Source organism: Seriola lalandi, unplaced genomic scaffold (assembly GCF_002814215.2).
Source record: "Seriola lalandi dorsalis isolate HSWRI2012SDOR001 ecotype SW California unplaced genomic scaffold, Sedor1 jcf7180002054565, whole genome shotgun sequence".
Taxonomy (NCBI): Eukaryota; Metazoa; Chordata; class Actinopteri; order Carangiformes; family Carangidae; genus Seriola; species Seriola lalandi.
In genome coordinates this window covers 1,175,089-1,189,953 of record NW_019525118.1, presented here as the reverse complement: position 1 = coordinate 1,189,953, position 14,865 = coordinate 1,175,089, and the positions used below count along the sequence as shown (strand labels likewise).

General features: G+C 39.4%; 3 protein-coding genes across 6 annotated transcripts in view; 1 reads left to right on the top strand and 2 right to left on the bottom strand.

Moving 5' to 3' along the window:
• The window catches only part of LOC111662575 (transmembrane emp24 domain-containing protein 9), a 7,535-nt gene extending 377 nt beyond the window's left edge, over positions 1 to 7,158 (bottom strand). The window contains exons 1-5 of one of the 2 annotated variants that reach the window (XM_023416472.2): positions 6,975 to 7,152; positions 5,246 to 5,346; positions 5,011 to 5,136; positions 4,532 to 4,678; positions 604 to 3,430 (exon numbers count right to left, since the gene is read on the bottom strand). In XM_023416472.2, coding sequence (XP_023272240.1) covers positions 3,281 to 3,430; positions 4,532 to 4,678; positions 5,011 to 5,136; positions 5,246 to 5,346; positions 6,975 to 7,122 — 672 coding nt within the window. In that variant the 5' untranslated portion in view covers positions 7,123 to 7,152 and the 3' untranslated portion in view covers positions 604 to 3,280. Of the gene's footprint in view, positions 1 to 603; positions 3,431 to 4,531; positions 4,679 to 5,010; positions 5,137 to 5,245; positions 5,347 to 6,974 lie in introns of those variants that run through there. The other variant, XM_023416473.2, reaches the window with a different exon arrangement.
• A 144-nt stretch (positions 7,159 to 7,302) lies between these two features.
• Positions 7,303 to 10,394, top strand: tmem216 (transmembrane protein 216). Its single transcript, XM_023416479.2, has 6 exons — positions 7,303 to 7,370; positions 7,791 to 7,804; positions 7,903 to 7,996; positions 8,880 to 8,972; positions 9,827 to 10,028; positions 10,152 to 10,394. The coding sequence occupies exons 1-6, from the start codon at positions 7,361 to 7,363 to the stop codon at positions 10,165 to 10,167; spliced, it is 429 nt and encodes a 142-aa protein (XP_023272247.1). The 5' UTR covers positions 7,303 to 7,360; the 3' UTR covers positions 10,168 to 10,394.
• LOC111662579 (transmembrane emp24 domain-containing protein 9-like) lies at positions 8,434 to 14,150 on the bottom strand. 3 transcript variants are annotated; one of them, XR_002761333.2, is made up of 6 exons: positions 13,998 to 14,150; positions 12,620 to 12,720; positions 12,394 to 12,519; positions 11,680 to 11,826; positions 11,109 to 11,278; positions 8,434 to 10,189 (listed from the first exon to the last, which is right to left on the bottom strand). XR_002761333.2 is itself a non-coding variant. In XM_023416477.2 (6 exons), exons 1-5 carry the CDS (start codon positions 14,143 to 14,145, stop codon positions 11,159 to 11,161), a joined length of 642 nt encoding a protein of 213 aa, XP_023272245.1. In that variant the 5' UTR covers positions 14,146 to 14,150; the 3' UTR covers positions 8,434 to 10,189; positions 11,121 to 11,158. The 3 variants fall into 3 exon arrangements, 2 of the variants coding, with proteins under 2 accessions (XP_023272245.1, XP_023272246.1); XM_023416477.2 differs by having other exon boundaries at positions 11,121 to 11,278; XM_023416478.2 differs by having other exon boundaries at positions 11,163 to 11,278.
• Positions 14,151 to 14,865: the final 715 nt, after the last annotated feature.

Genomic DNA, 14,865 nt, shown 5'->3' with positions numbered 1-14,865 from the left:
GGGGGGGGGGGGCTACATGGGAACTGTATATAAACTAACCCTATAATGAGAGGTGTTCCTAATATTTTGTCCATCCCATTTCTAGGAATTAGATTTGACAAAATATTAGGAACACTTCTCAGTATATCCTAGTACAGTTAATCATCACCACAATTACAATCTGAGCCTCCACAATGACCATTAAAATAAACCAACACTTCTCAAACAGATTCAGTAAATACTGAACATTATAATCCTCATGAAGGAGGATTTACTGCAGGCCTGTTCCATTATACTGCATTAGTTTCATCCAGGTTCACCACACACACACATATATATATATATATACACACACACATATAAAACATTCATCTACAGTTAAACGCTTTCACTGTGAAGCAGCAGAAGAAGGGAAATTGTGTTTGTGTTGTAGTAACTTAATACAGCTTCTTCAGATTTCAGTATTAGCATTTGTTTTAATTCTATTACTGTGCTGTAACATTTCTCTCAAATGTATTTGTTCCAGAGATTTTTTGAGTTTGTCCTCAGAATAAAACAGTTACAGCCTATAAAAACTTTATAGTGGAGTTTATTACAAGAATAAAAGAAACAGCATCCATTAAACCAAATGTGACAAAACTTTATTTCGAGTGCAATTATAGACAGATTTCACATGGACAGAATCTCTCTAAAAAATAAAATAAATTCAAGCCCCTCTTCCAGCCTAAAACCTTTTAGCAATGATTCAAAATCTAACCCCGGAGAAACATTTCATCTGAAAGCTACCAGCAACATAAACTGTTTCTCACAAACCACCAGAGAAAAAAAAAAAAAAAAAGAAAAGCAACAAACTACTGAAAACTGAAGAAAATAAACTGTCTGACTGACGTTTTCAGGCATTTTTACTCCTCGGATTCTTATTTATTCCACAGTGACCAGGCCGAGGATTCAGCGGCTCAGGTCTCAGTGTTCTTGGATTTTGCGCAGTCTGAGGACGTAAAGTCAGCTTTTCTACGACAGTTTGTGATTTGTGTGTTTTTGTTGTTCTACACCTGAAGCGGGTAAAACCTCGAGGTAAAGATCATCCAACCAGTTACAGGAGCTGGCGGCGAAGCAGTGCTGAGGCGGTTTTCAGATTTTTCTTCACCAGACGTGCGGCTTTGACAATTTGGTTTTTAAAATCAGTAAAACGAACAGGGAAACTGTGGGAACAGTGTTGTGTTCGAGTGCTGACCTTTTCATACAGGAGACACAGCATCAAGACTCTCCTTTAACACAGTCAACTGAAAATGATACAAACAAATGAGGCGTCTCTGGACTGTGTTGGATGCAACGAGAAAAAACTATCAAGCAAATTCTTTTATCTGATGCCAAATGTCAAATACCAGGAAATTCAGAATATTGTTCCGTCACCACCTCCACCCGCAGACCCACACCCAGCCAGAGTCAGATCAACAGACGCTTACATTCAGTTTGGACACTTGGAAAAAATGCAGCTTCACTAAAACGCACACGGCAACAAACAGAAAACTGTCTCTTTTGGTAGAAATTCACTGAGCCAGGCAGAAATAAGAAAATAAAACAGGCTCAGCGGAAAGAGCCGAGAGCAGCGTCGCCACATTCACCAAACTGTTTCTTCAAACTTTGCCTCAGTACCACTGGAACCGATCCTTCACCTGTATTTACACCAAACCCTGTGCTCTGGGAACTTCCCTTCAGCATCAGAAGTCACTGTAAAAAATGTCATTTTAAATATGAGCTTCTCACAGATTCTCAGCGTGGCTCGTGAAATAGCTGGAATATTAAAACAGGGATTCCAGTCGGTACAAACTGGCTCCTGAAAGATCAGGTGAAGCTTGGTGACATCACAGGTCAAAGTAAAACCTGGTGTTGTTCAATCCTTCTTCATGTGATGAAGAACGTCGGTACTGAAGCCAAAACTCTGATAATGTGACAGAACAAGTCGCGAGCCGAACAGAGCGGCTGGCGACCCCGACGTGATTAAAAGCTGTGACGTACTGGCTTTAACTGCACGTCGGCTGCACTTCCCGCCCTCCCCGAGGACGAGGCGGTCGCGCATGTCCTCAGATATTTACCCCAAATGAATCCCATGAAGGGTGGGGGCAGTTTATCGGGGCAGCAGCAGACTGAGCAAACAGAAACAGCACTGGAGGAAAGAGAAACTACTGAAGTGCTCATCTCAGTATTAACAGTATTGAGGCTGTAGCTAGTGATTATTTCCATTATTGATTAATCTGCCATTTTTTTTTTTCAATTTATCAATTACTTTCTGCATTTCAGAAAAAAAGGACCAACAACACAAAGTTATGTCATTAGAAGTTTTTTCATAACTTACTAACAATATGAGAGCAAGAAAAACATCAAACCCTCATATCTGAGGAGCTTTAACCAACAAATATTTGGCATTTGAGCTTGAAAAATAATCCTCCGTATAAACACTAAAAGCCTCTTGCACCGAGTATGTTGTTAAAATAGAGAATGAGATTTTGGCAGTAGCAATTAATGATCACTGATTAAATTTCACCCTCTTTTATTTTAGTTTTGCTGCAGCTGAAAATTAGCTGATCGGATGATGGAGGATTCAGAAAATACATCACTGAATTGTTCCACAAATGAATCCAGATTATGATTTCAGTTGTCACTCAGAGGTCGAAGAGCAAACGAACAGCTTCAAACGGAAGTTCATGTAAACCTGACTTTTATTTCTGAACATCTCTAGTGGCCAGTAACACGTCAAGTACTCACACCGAGTAACAAGAAAGAAAAAGGGCAAATGAATAATAGAAAACATGACTCTAACTGCCTGGTAGACGTGGACTGGTTTAGTTACTTTGTCCTGGTCCTGCTGGAGTCAACAGGAGAACCAGAGACTAAACCTAGTCCAGATCGAAAAGGTAAAAACCAGATTCCTGCTCCCGAAACAAATCGGCCTGTGTAATAAATAGATTCACATCCCCCCTGATAGTCTACTGCAAATGTGAGGGGCTCATTACAAACAGGGCGGGCGAGGAAACAGTCAGAACATTAACAATGAGAATAATATTAATAATAAAGATGTTTTCAAGCCGAATCGTGCAGTTGGATTTGTCTGCGTCCCCGTCTCCTCAGCAGTTTTCTCTCTGACGGCAGCGACCGCCGCTCAGTACTGCATCAATCAGTAGAGACCACACACACGCACACGCACACACACACACACACACACACACACACACACACACACACACTCTCTCTCTCTCACACACACATACACACACACTCAGACTCTCCTCCAGGAGAAAAGTTACACCAGCTTCTTGGCCTCGAAGAAGCTCTTGAGGTGTCTCATCTGCCAGATGCCGATGGCCACCAGGATGAGGGTCTGGACGATGGACCACCACAGGACCCGCTGGTTGGTGCTCTCACTGGTCTGACGGAAACGCTCCTCACGGTACTGAGAGAGGACACAGACTGTTTCACTCGACTGACAAACACTTTCCAAAGCTGCCTGTTTGTTATCTGATGTTATTAAGGCAGCCACTGAAAAAAACATGCTGAGACTAAACTTGTACAGCGAGTATTTGGCTGCTGTTTTTAGAGCACAGTTATATTAGAATTATACATTAATTAAAAAAAAAAAAGCAAAAATAATATGTAAAAGCCTTATGGTCCTTTATTTACCTTTATTCAAGAGCATTATTTTCTCAATTCAGGCAGATTGAACCAAGATGAGTTAAAAAATACAACCATCCAGAACCAATGTGCACCAAACTTTATACAGAACCTCAGTGTGGCGTGGTAAGTTTTGGGTTAAAGAGATGACATCACTTCCTTTGTACAAATATAGATTTTTCCTTTATAACTTTAGCATCTGTTTAAGTATCAATATTCTTTTCCTATCTTGTGATCGCGAGGGGACAAAGATGATACATGGAAGGTTTCATGCAGATCGCACTTACAGCCTGAGAGTAGTTTAAAAAATTATTCTTAATGACTCTCGACCTTGGAACAAAAGTGTCACCTAGTGGCCGATTGGCACCAAAGCCTCAAAGGAGGATGGGAAATTACTGAGCGGAGTTTCATGTTAACAGAAGGATTGTTGCCAAGATATGCAACAATTATAGGAAGTTGTTCCTTGATAACTTAAACATTTTATGGATTATCAAAATTCTTTTACTAACTGTTGACCAGGAGAGTCCATAGATTATATGTGTAAAGTTTTGTGCAGCTCAGTCTCACAGTCTAGGAGGACCTCGAAAAAGTAAGTTTCACATATTCCACAATTCTATGATCCAGCTAAATTCAGGGAAGGTAAAGTTTTCAATGAGTTACAGGCCAAAACGTTCTTACCTTGATTATCAACCTGCTGGTGGACATTTTTTTGTGTCTCACATTCTTTACCTCCCCTGAAAATATCACTTGCATAACTTTTGCGCTGTAGGCTGCAGCAACCCTTTTACCAACGGAAGAATAAAAATATCAAAATAAAAGAGATAAAATTCCTCTGAACCCTAATAACGTCAACAGACAGTAACATAGAAAAACACTGACTGACCCTCTGGTAGTTCTGCTCCTTCTGGATCTGGTCCACCTGCTCCACCAGCTGTCGGACTCTCAGCTGCAGCTCCGTCAGTTTGTCTTTGGCAGCGATCTCAGCGTAGTTGTTGGCGTGTTCGCCGACCTGGATGTCCAGGTGAACCCTCTGCAACACAACACCGTCAGCAGTAAGTCATGGAGTCCTACCATATGATTATCTTAATGTTACGATCACAAAACTCCAACAACACCCAACAGTTAAATGACTGAAATAACATTTAAAGTCAATGGAAAAATGCGAATAGAGTCAAACAAAGGCAAACAGGCTTCAGGCAAATTGAGCTGCAGTTCAACATGTTTGAATGTGAACACGTAATTTATATAAAACAAAGTCATATTGTCAGTCCAGGCACTTTGAGCCGACAGAGCAGCACAGACTCTTCACTCTGAGCAGTTTAAAGGTCTAATTTAACTACAGACTACACTGTGTCTCCTCACCAGCATGCCTCCAGCGAAGAGGGAGAACTTGGAGGAGTTGGAGTGCAGACAGATCTGGTGTTCTCCAGGTGTGTGTGATGTGAAGGTGAATCTTCCCTCTGAGCCGTACTGACGAGACAGAATAACCTGCAGGAAACGCACAAACCAGTTAAAACCTGCTGACGTTACCGGCCGAAGGTGATTACTTGGTGCACAGGTACTTCTCCTGATGTCCTCCTTTAATCGTTCAGCTCACCTTGTCATCAGGATCTTTGACCTCCACAAACATGCCCAGACCCTGAGTGGCCGGCAGGTACTCCTCCCTCTGTTTATCATACAGCTGAGTCCGATAGTTGCCTGCAGAGACAGATATGGGGAGAGGTGTCATGAATATACCTTTTCATTTGTAAGTGTACTAATCAGTAATCATCTCATGGTCTTTGTGGGTAGCACAATGACACCAGAGCCTCTCTCTGATGAAGTCTGTGAGACGTGGATAGAAGGTCTAAAACTAGAGATTGAAGTAATAAACAACTAATTGAGAAAATCATCTGTATATTAATATATAATGATTTGAGTCTTTGAAACAGTTGTCGAGCAACCACAAGAAGCGATAGTCAAGCCACTTCCTGTCTATGCTGAATGAAGCGGGGCTTCCCTCACACTGGCCTCCTCCGATTCATACAGGTGGTTCTGTATTTGCACAAGCAGGTGAGCTGTTAAAGTGAAGGTCAAGTACACTAACACTTCATATTTGACCAGAAGACTCAGGATTCTTCACATACTGAAACATTTTTAAACTAGTGTTGTGTGTATTTATGAGTTTCTGAAATGGTTAAGTAGTACGTTATTCGTCACTACTGATTAATCTGATGATTATTTTCTCCATTAATCTTTCATCGAAACCCAGGTTGACGCCTTGAAATGTTTTGTTTGGTCCAACCAACCGTCCAAAACCCAAAGATATTCAGGTTACAACAATAAAGAGGAGGAAAAAAAGCATAAAATCTACACAGATTAAAAACTAGAACCAGGTGATTGTTGGAATATTTGCTTTAAAAATGACTTCACAAATCAAAATTAATCATAAATAATATAATTATTGATGCATTCATGTAAATATCACTTATAACTTGACTTATTTTATATTATTGAACAGAATCTGCAAAGCAAGTAAAGGTATTAAATAAATGTAGTGGAGTAAATAGTACAAATACTTGCGCCTAAGATATAATGCAATAAAAGAGACTAACATTTATTTTAATTAATGGTTAATGTGCTGATGATTTAATAAATCAGGTGTTTAATCAATAAAATGTCAGAAAGAGGGAAAAATTACCATCACAGTCACCTAGACCACAAGGAAAAATCGGTTTTCACATGTCTTTTTCTCTGATCAATGATCAAAATGTCCAAAACATTAAGTTTACAATGATATGAAACAACAGAAAAGCCTTATATTGAAGGAGCGGGAACGAGCCTTTTTAAAAGTTATTTCAGCTTTATACGCGACTCACAACCATTACTCGTATAGAAAAACTGCCAATTACTTTTCTGTCATTCAACTAATCAATTAACTGAGACTGTGGCTCTAATAGTAGGATACTCAAATAAAGTACACGTACCTTTAAACTGTAGTAAAGTACACTACTTGCGGAAATTTAATTAGTTACTTAGGTTACATTAACGTGAGTTTAGTTCATAGGGGGATTTGAAAGAATGAATAATTCGATTTTTAACTCAAACTACGGTATTGAGACAAGTGTTGCTGCAATATTAAACTCATTAAACACACAAATAATGCGTTTAAACAGTTTGTGACTGCTGGGTGTGTGTGTTTATTAAGCTGTAGACATAAATAAAAGCAGGACATGTCACTTTATGGGGACACAAACTGACTTTAGCTCAGTTAGCCGATTAGCTAAAGTTCGTGAGCTAGCAGCTAGCATTAGCCGGAGACCCCCCCTCTAACAGCTGACACTCACCGATGATCATCGTCTCGTCCGGGATTTCCTCTATGAAACATTTCTTCTCCGTCTCTCCGATGTGAAAGTACAGAGAGGACACGAAGCTGTAGAATACGTTGAGGAGTAAAACCGACAACACACACGGCTGCATCCTGACAGACACCATCTTCACACCGGGAGGAAACACTACTGAGACTGCGCGGACACAGCAATGCCACGTAAACCATCGTTAGAGTGCCGCCAATCAGCGCGCCGCGAGAGACTGCTGGGAATTGTAGTTGTAACATGTGTTATCGCGTACGTATGTACGTATGGTAGGGGCAGGAGCGAGTAAACTCCACTGCGGTTTAATCCAACAGTGAAGAAGAAACACTTCCTGCAAGCGGTTTCCATGGCAATCAGACATGGCGCCTGGTGAGAAACATTCTTTGTGCTTAACAAATAGATAAGTAAATAAATAAATCTCTCGGTACACAACGTTACCGCCGTGTATATTAGCGTTATTAACATTTAACAATATGAAATTTATACGCGTAACAGAACGCTCTTCGTTTAAGTTAGCCGTTAGCTAATAACTAAATCCGTTCATTTCGGTAAATGTAAATATAGTAAGAGATATAACGTTACTGCTGGTACTACTACTGCTAATACTGTTACTACTAATATTACTACTGTTTCTACTGCTACTCCTACTACTACTGTTACTTCGACCTCTTTCACCGAACTCGAAGACTTGTTTTAAAGAATTACACATGTTCAAAGACCAAGGAGAAAGAAGCAAATCAAGATTTTCAGTCTACCTCTAACAGCTGTATTATCTCTTTTCCTCTGCAGGAAACCAACCGATCGTATCCTTCTCATGAAGCTGGTGCAGAGCTGCAGCACACAGCTAATTTCTGTGTCCTTGTCTCTGTGTGTCTTTTCTCCTTGACACTGTCATCCTCAGCTTTCATCCACTCCCCTGCAGGTTCTCCTCTACCTGAACAGCTGGTACTTTGGCGCTTTCTACCTGGCAGAGATTCTCATGTTCATCTACAAAGGTAAACTGTAAACGGCTGTACTGCCTTCACTGAACGGACTTAACTGTATTTTAATGATACAAGACATTGATTCCTGATTTACTTATTGATTGGTAGTGTGGGGAGCGCACATCCTTTTCTTTCTGTACCTACCTTTAGTTTCTGTAAAGGATTTTTAGCTTTAAAAGTGAGGAATCACATACTTTCTTCACCCCTTACTGGTTCTTTACTTTATTTTTTTCTCTTTATCTAAAGGTATTAGAGAGGTGCAGGAGAGCTTACTTCAGTTGCAGGCTCAGCAGTGGGATTTTTGTGCTTTACTGGTGTACTGGTGCAGATCATTATGTAAAACATGACTGACTGAAATCTCTTATTAAACCTGATTAAAGTTCTTGTTGGCACCTGCTAAATCAGAACAGTTTGTAAGTACTGGTGTCTGTAATACACATTTTCAAGCATTAGGGAAGATTTTTCGTTTTTATTAATTTATTCAGTAAATCAACAAGAGGCATGTGTAAAAACAAAGTGCATACGATGTACTGAGAGTACATTCATACAAATCTTTGGTACATTAGAGGCACGGCTTAAGTATCTGGGTGGTTTACAGCAGCAAAATAATTTATGAACATTTAATTCCCTCAAAATAAAACTCAAAGAAAAACAAAAGTACAGGCAGCTGAAAAAGGTCAAAGGTTTCAGTTTTAGTGTCTTAAGGAGAGGGAGATGATCATGTGACAAATTATCAACAAATCATTTCAAAGCTCAATTTAAAGTCAGAATGAAATTAAAACTTTGTAACTTCATTTTCCACATCCTTCTCATTCATAAAATACATATTAAATATAAAACCTTTGGATGTCTTAATGCACAGATGGCTGCACTTTGTATTTGTATGTTTGTGCAGGGGTTTCCCTCCCGTACCCGTCAGATAATCTGGTCCTGGATGTGGTGCTGCTGGTGATCTTCCTCGGTCTGGAGACCCTCAGGATCTTTTACGGTGAGCGAGACATGAGTGTTGGATGTGGATGAACATTATCAGCAATGATCTTTGTGTTTGAAGTCAGAGGCCAGGTCGTGTTTGGTTATTCAGGTTTTTTGGTGCCACCTGGTGGACAGCAGCTGCTGCTTCAACCTTCAATCCTAAACCCTGTAGATATTCATCTTACTCTCATGTATGATGAAAAAAAGCATCAAATTCTTTCGTTTGAGAAGCTGGAACCAGAATTTTTTTGGCACCTTTATTTTAAAAAATAGCTAAAACAATTCTTGAATTGAAATAGTTGCTGATTAACTTTTTGACGATTGTCTAATCGCTGCAGCTCTTGTCTTAACTCTTTTTCTATTGTACTGTGAAGTTTTAGGTTACATTTCAGTTGAGCAAACTGCAGCAGTGCTTGAAGTGGTCCGATAGTCACCTGTGACCAGCTGAGTACTACTTTTTACAAAGCACTGCCACTCTCTAACCAATGTTAGTACTCATGATGAACAGTAGTGATTGTGCAAATCAGGCCTGAGGCTAAACCGTGCAGCTGTTTCAAGTGCAATATGTTGTTTTATTCGGTTTGCTGCATAAATGGTTTGATTTCTGCTCGGCTCTTCAAAATCATCTGTCTATATTTTTAAAAAATGTTGGGGTTCATGTTTTTAGTCTTTTGTGATCATGATTGACTATTTTGTTTCCTAATTTAGTAAGTTTTCCTAAATTAATAAGGACGGAAATTCAAAATGGAAGAAAATTTAGTCAAATTACGCCGAGCTGAGTGTGATTGTGTTCTCACTGTGGAGGTATAAGCCGTGGTCAACGTAGTGGCAGCGATCAGTTATGTGACTGTGTGTGGCGTCTTGCTCCAGGCTGGAAGGGGAACCTGTGCGAGCGCTCTCTGGCCTCGTGTGCGTCGCTCTTCATCCTGTTTCCCTGCGTGGCGTTGGCTGTTTACTACCTGCTGCTGCAGACCTTCGTCCTGCGGCTGGAGTTCATCCTCTGCGCCATCCTGCTCTGCTTCTACAGCCTCGAGTTCCTGCTCGGACTCCTCTCCGTATCCTCCTTCTCCAGGTGACCACATGCTCCGGGTTCAGTCCTGATCAGCTGATGTGTGTGTGTGTGTGTGGGGGAGGGTTTCAAATCTGCAATATTCAAGTTCATACTGTATTTGTCCTTTTACGTTCTTTTCTGTAGATCCAAAGTGTACTGAAAAAGAGACATCGAGAGCTCACCTGAAACACAGAACACGGATCAACGGTGAAAATACAGTGTAAATATAAAACATTGTCTGTTTTCCTAAAGGAGACATTTAAATGTAAATCTGTTTGACACTAAATAGTTTCTACTGTTTTATACAAACTGTTTGTACCATCGACTCTGAGATCAAGATATTTTTGTAAATAAATTCTGGTTCATTAAAGATTATCATGATGGACAGAGCAAGTGTTTTTCTTTAATGGACCAGCATCAGCTGTATGGTACATATTCTCACCTATAATATAACGTCGAATATACAAAGATTCAGAGAGAAAAGAGGGAATCTGCAGGTCTGACACAGTCGCTGCTGCTGCTACAGGAGGAAAATCATCAGCTCACAGTCGACAGGTCCAGAGTTTAGTGAAACCTTTCATTATTTTTTACACTTTCTGCCACTGTGTTAATTTAATTAATTATATAATTAGGTATTATTGTTATGCACTGCTGGGAAGCCATGAAAAAAATGTGACATAATAAATCATTCAAGTCCGTATCCATGGTTTTTGAAAGTCTTAAAAAGCAACAATTTAGGTTTCCTTAAAAGAAGGCATAATATAAAAGTATTATATTCTTAATTCAAAAGTATTAAAAAGTCTCATATTTCATTTACAAAGGTCTTAAATATTTTTCCTGGCCTTCCATAGACAGTAAAATTAGTTATAAGATGTTTTTTCCTCTTTCCCATGAATCATCTGACGAGCCCTCTGATTTATCTGGTGACCCTTTGTAGGGACACGACCCCTAGGTTGGGCGACAGTACACAACATAACAGTTTAAAAACCAGCTCCACAGTAAAATGCTGCTTACACGCTGATGCATCAGTATCTAATAATGCCACATAATAAAGTTTAATACAGTGAAACAGTGAAATTGTATTTTTTTACAGTGTTGTACTGGTGGTTTTACTTCAATAAAAGGTCGGTGGAAGACGAGGACCCGCTGTTTTACCAGGACTTTGTGTGCCAGGTGATGATGGCCACCACGTAGAGAGAGCGGACGACGGGCCACCAGAAGATCCACATGTTGGTGCTGTGGCTGACGTCTTGGAAATACTTCTCCCTGAACTGTGAAGAAACAAACAGCCAGAACAATCAATGACTCAAACATCCTCATCCTCATCCTCATCCTCCTCCTGTCATCGGAACAGTCTAACATCTGGATTTCAAGAACACAAGAACACACTCACATGTAACTTAGTCCTATATATATATATATATATATATATATATATATATATGTGTGTGTATATAGATATAAAATGTGAATCGAGTTGTTTTGATTTGACTTACTGTCCCATAATTACGAGAAAAGATCTCTGTCTGTCTCAATTGTAATTTAACTTAAAGAGCAAGAACTTGGACCATTGGCTGCCTGCATTATGTGATTTGTCCTGTAATCTAATGTCTTCCCAGAAAAAAATGACACACACACACACACACACACACACACACACACACACACTGACCCTCTGGTAGTTCTGCTCCTTCTGGATCTGGTCCACCTGCTCGGTCAGCTGTCGGATTCTCAGCTGCAGCTCCGTCAGTTTGTGTTCGGCAGCGATCTTAGTGTAGTTGTTGGTGCCTTCGCCCACTTTTATATCCAGGTGAACCGTCTGCAACGCAACAGGAAGTTCATTAGAAGGGAAATTATTACAGTACAACTTTACAACCTGTTATAATCGTCCCTGCAGCACGACATGAATAAATACATAAAAGGCACAACAGACAGAACGACGAGGTCTTACAGAAATATAAATGTGTGTCTTCTCTTGACAGTTCCCCAAAATTTGTCTCTTATCAATACTAATATGTCTGAAACATTTCGATCAGGTTTTCAACCAACCTGGTTTTCAATAACATGAACGTCAGATTTTCTCTTAGTGACAGCTTGTAATATTTAAGTCACTTCTCAAAACTTATTTCCCTAATGTTATCATTTGTTTTACTTTGGTTTCCAATATGTTTTATTTTTTCTATTTGATTATTTCACACTTTTGCATCTGAATGGAATTATTTGTTTCATTGCTGGGTGTTTAACCCGTTCTCTCTATGTTTTTATTTTATTGTGCTGAACTGTTTAATCTGTATTTTCCTTTGTAAAGCACTCTGTACATTTATTATCATCATCATTATTATTATCATATACATTTTTTCTGTCATTGTTATTAGGATGTTCTCACCAGCACGCCTCCAGCAGACAGGGGCAGTGTCGAGGAGATGGGCTGCAGGCAGATCTGGTGTCCTCCTGGTTTACGTGATGTGAACTTGAACCTTCCCTCTGAGCCAAACGTCCGAGACAGAACCAGCTGGAGCGAACAGACAAACAGTGATTAACGATAAGTGATTATCCTGCTGAAATCACCGGACTGACAGAGGGTGAATCGACCGCTCGCCTCCGGGACGAACCTTGTCATCAGGATCTTTGGCTACGACGAGTATCCTGAGGTCCCGAGGGGCCGGCAGGGACTCGGCCCTCTGCTGATCGTACACCTGAGTCTGATAGTTACCTGCACAGAGAGAAATAAACAAGTTATATGTTAAAGCTGAAACATGTAGTGAGAGAAAACAACTACTAGGTTAATCAATTAATTAATGGTTTAAGTTCAACCACACAAGATGATTATTGATTTAAAAATAGAAAAGAAAGATGATTAAAATCAAGGCAGCGACGTTTTTGAGGTAATTTCCTTTATTACTGTTCGGAGGAGCCAGGACACCGTCAGTAATCTGTAATTGATTGGACGCTGCAGCTGATCGGACTGATCTGATAAATAACTGTAGTTTTACACCAGGACAAATAACAGCCTGAATAATAATAATATCACCACCAGGTTTAGATCTGATCTGTGTCCTGATTCAGCTTCTAGTCCAAACGATTGGATGTATGTTAACTGTAGGTATGATCAATAAAAGAAGCACAAAACAACCTTCATCAGGAAGATTTTTCTTTTCATTTTTAGTTATTTTCCCATTTTAAGCTGCATCAACTTGTGATATTTACACATCTCTCACTAAACATATACACAACTAAATCATTTCTACACACCAGGAGACATTCTCATCGTAACCTGGATTATTACGTGATGAATTTACAGGTCGGAGGAAAGGACGTTGCATCTCTCTCGAGGATAGGACACAAGTGAAGGAAACAAGGTAAGGAGAAGCATCTCTAGTTAGAAGTTCCTTTGTCAAATGTTTTTTAGATTGTAAAGAGTGATCTTATTTCATTGAATTTAAAGTTAAATTATTGTTGTTTGATTCAAAACAAATGATCAGAAAATAACTTTCATCCATGGAAATATTATTTTCTCTCTTTCCTTTACTCTCCTTTACTTCTCTTTTCTCCTCTCTCGGCTATTTAATATAAAATATGAACTACAACTAAATATGTGTAGATGGTTATATTTATAAAATATATAATAAATAATTCAAATAAATAATACACGGACTTGTTGCTATGACATTTAATGCTAATTAAAGTAAAAATAAAAGTTTATTGTCCCACTTCATGAGCCTATGTGCAACATTTTAGAGATTTATAAGGCAGTAAAAATAAAAGTATTGATTAAAAGTTGAATTCACATAATTGTTTAAAAACTTCTTTATGGCCAGAAGTTTAAAACGCAATTTTAAAAGTGATATTTCGCCAACACCTCCACCACTTTCAAAATAAGAAACTTTTCATCTGAACAGTGAGGATATAAATGTCACGAGAATAAAGGGGAAGTGATAAACCGAGCTAAAGTTATCTCGGTTAAATGACGTGGTTTCGTCACAAACTCACCGAGAAGCAGCGTCTCGTCCGGGATTTCCTCTCTGAAACATTTCACCTCCGCGTCTCTGAGGCGAAAATACAAAGAAGAGACGAAACAACAGAAACAATTCAGAAGTAAAACTGTCAACAAACACGGCTGCATCCTGACAGACACCATCTTCAGGCTGCTACTGAGTCTGCGCGGAGCCGCGGGGCTTCTGGGAGATGTAGTCGTCACAGCTGTATCTGCACTTACAGTGGGCTACATTGGCTTTGTAGTTGTTCACCTGCCTGTGGAGTCACTTATGTGTATGTGTGTGAATATTTAATAGTAAGAATCATGTTTTATAGTTAAAAACAAACAAAAACACAGACTTTAAACAAATAAACAAAACCTCTTAAAAAAAAAAAAATCTTGATTATGACCTTTGGCTGCCAAAATCGAACCCGTTCATCGAAGAGTCCAGGTGAACGTTTGCGGTAAATTTGTAGAAGTTGCTTCAAAGCGTTACAGAGATATTGTGTCTGTGTTAGGGAGGTCACTTTGACCTTTGACCTTTAACTACCAAACTCTAACCAGTTCATCCTTGAGTCCTCGGCTGTGTCCGAAATCACTCACAACTCCCTGTGTAGTCACTATTTTGTAGTGCTGTCCGAATGTAAAGCGAGAATTATTGTTCCTTATATAGTGGACTCATAGTATCCCACAATGCATCATGAAAAATAGTTGGTTTACAACCAGTGGTCACTAACCAAGCAATATTTACCATCATGCATTGTGCTTGTGCTGAAAGACAAAAAAAAAAAAAGGTGCAGAGAAATGATTGAACTAGCTTGTGGCTAGGCTAGCTGTTCCCCTTGCTTCCAGTCTTTATGCTAAGCTAGGCTAACCACTTCC

What these genes read in the sequence shown, in the direction of transcription:
- tmem216 (XM_023416479.2), top strand. An exon ending in TCTCATGTTCATCTACAAAG is followed by an intron (nt 7,997 to 8,879) that starts GTAAACTGTAAA and finishes ATGTTTGTGCAG; the next exon opens with GGGTTTCCCTCCCGTACCCG. An exon ending in GACCCTCAGGATCTTTTACG is followed by an intron (nt 8,973 to 9,826) that starts GTGAGCGAGACA and finishes GTCTTGCTCCAG; the next exon opens with GCTGGAAGGGGAACCTGTGC.
- LOC111662579 (XM_023416477.2), bottom strand. Translation starts at nt 14,145, where the DNA reads ATGGTGTCTGTCAGGATGCAGCCGTGTTTGTTGACAGTTTTACTTCTG. An exon ending in CCAAAGATCCTGATGACAAG is followed by an intron (nt 12,520 to 12,619) that starts GTTCGTCCCGGA and finishes TGTTCGCTCCAG; the next exon opens with CTGGTTCTGTCTCGGACGTT. An exon ending in AGGAGCAGAACTACCAGAGG is followed by an intron (nt 11,279 to 11,679) that starts GTCAGTGTGTGT and finishes GTTTCTTCACAG; the next exon opens with TTCAGGGAGAAGTATTTCCA.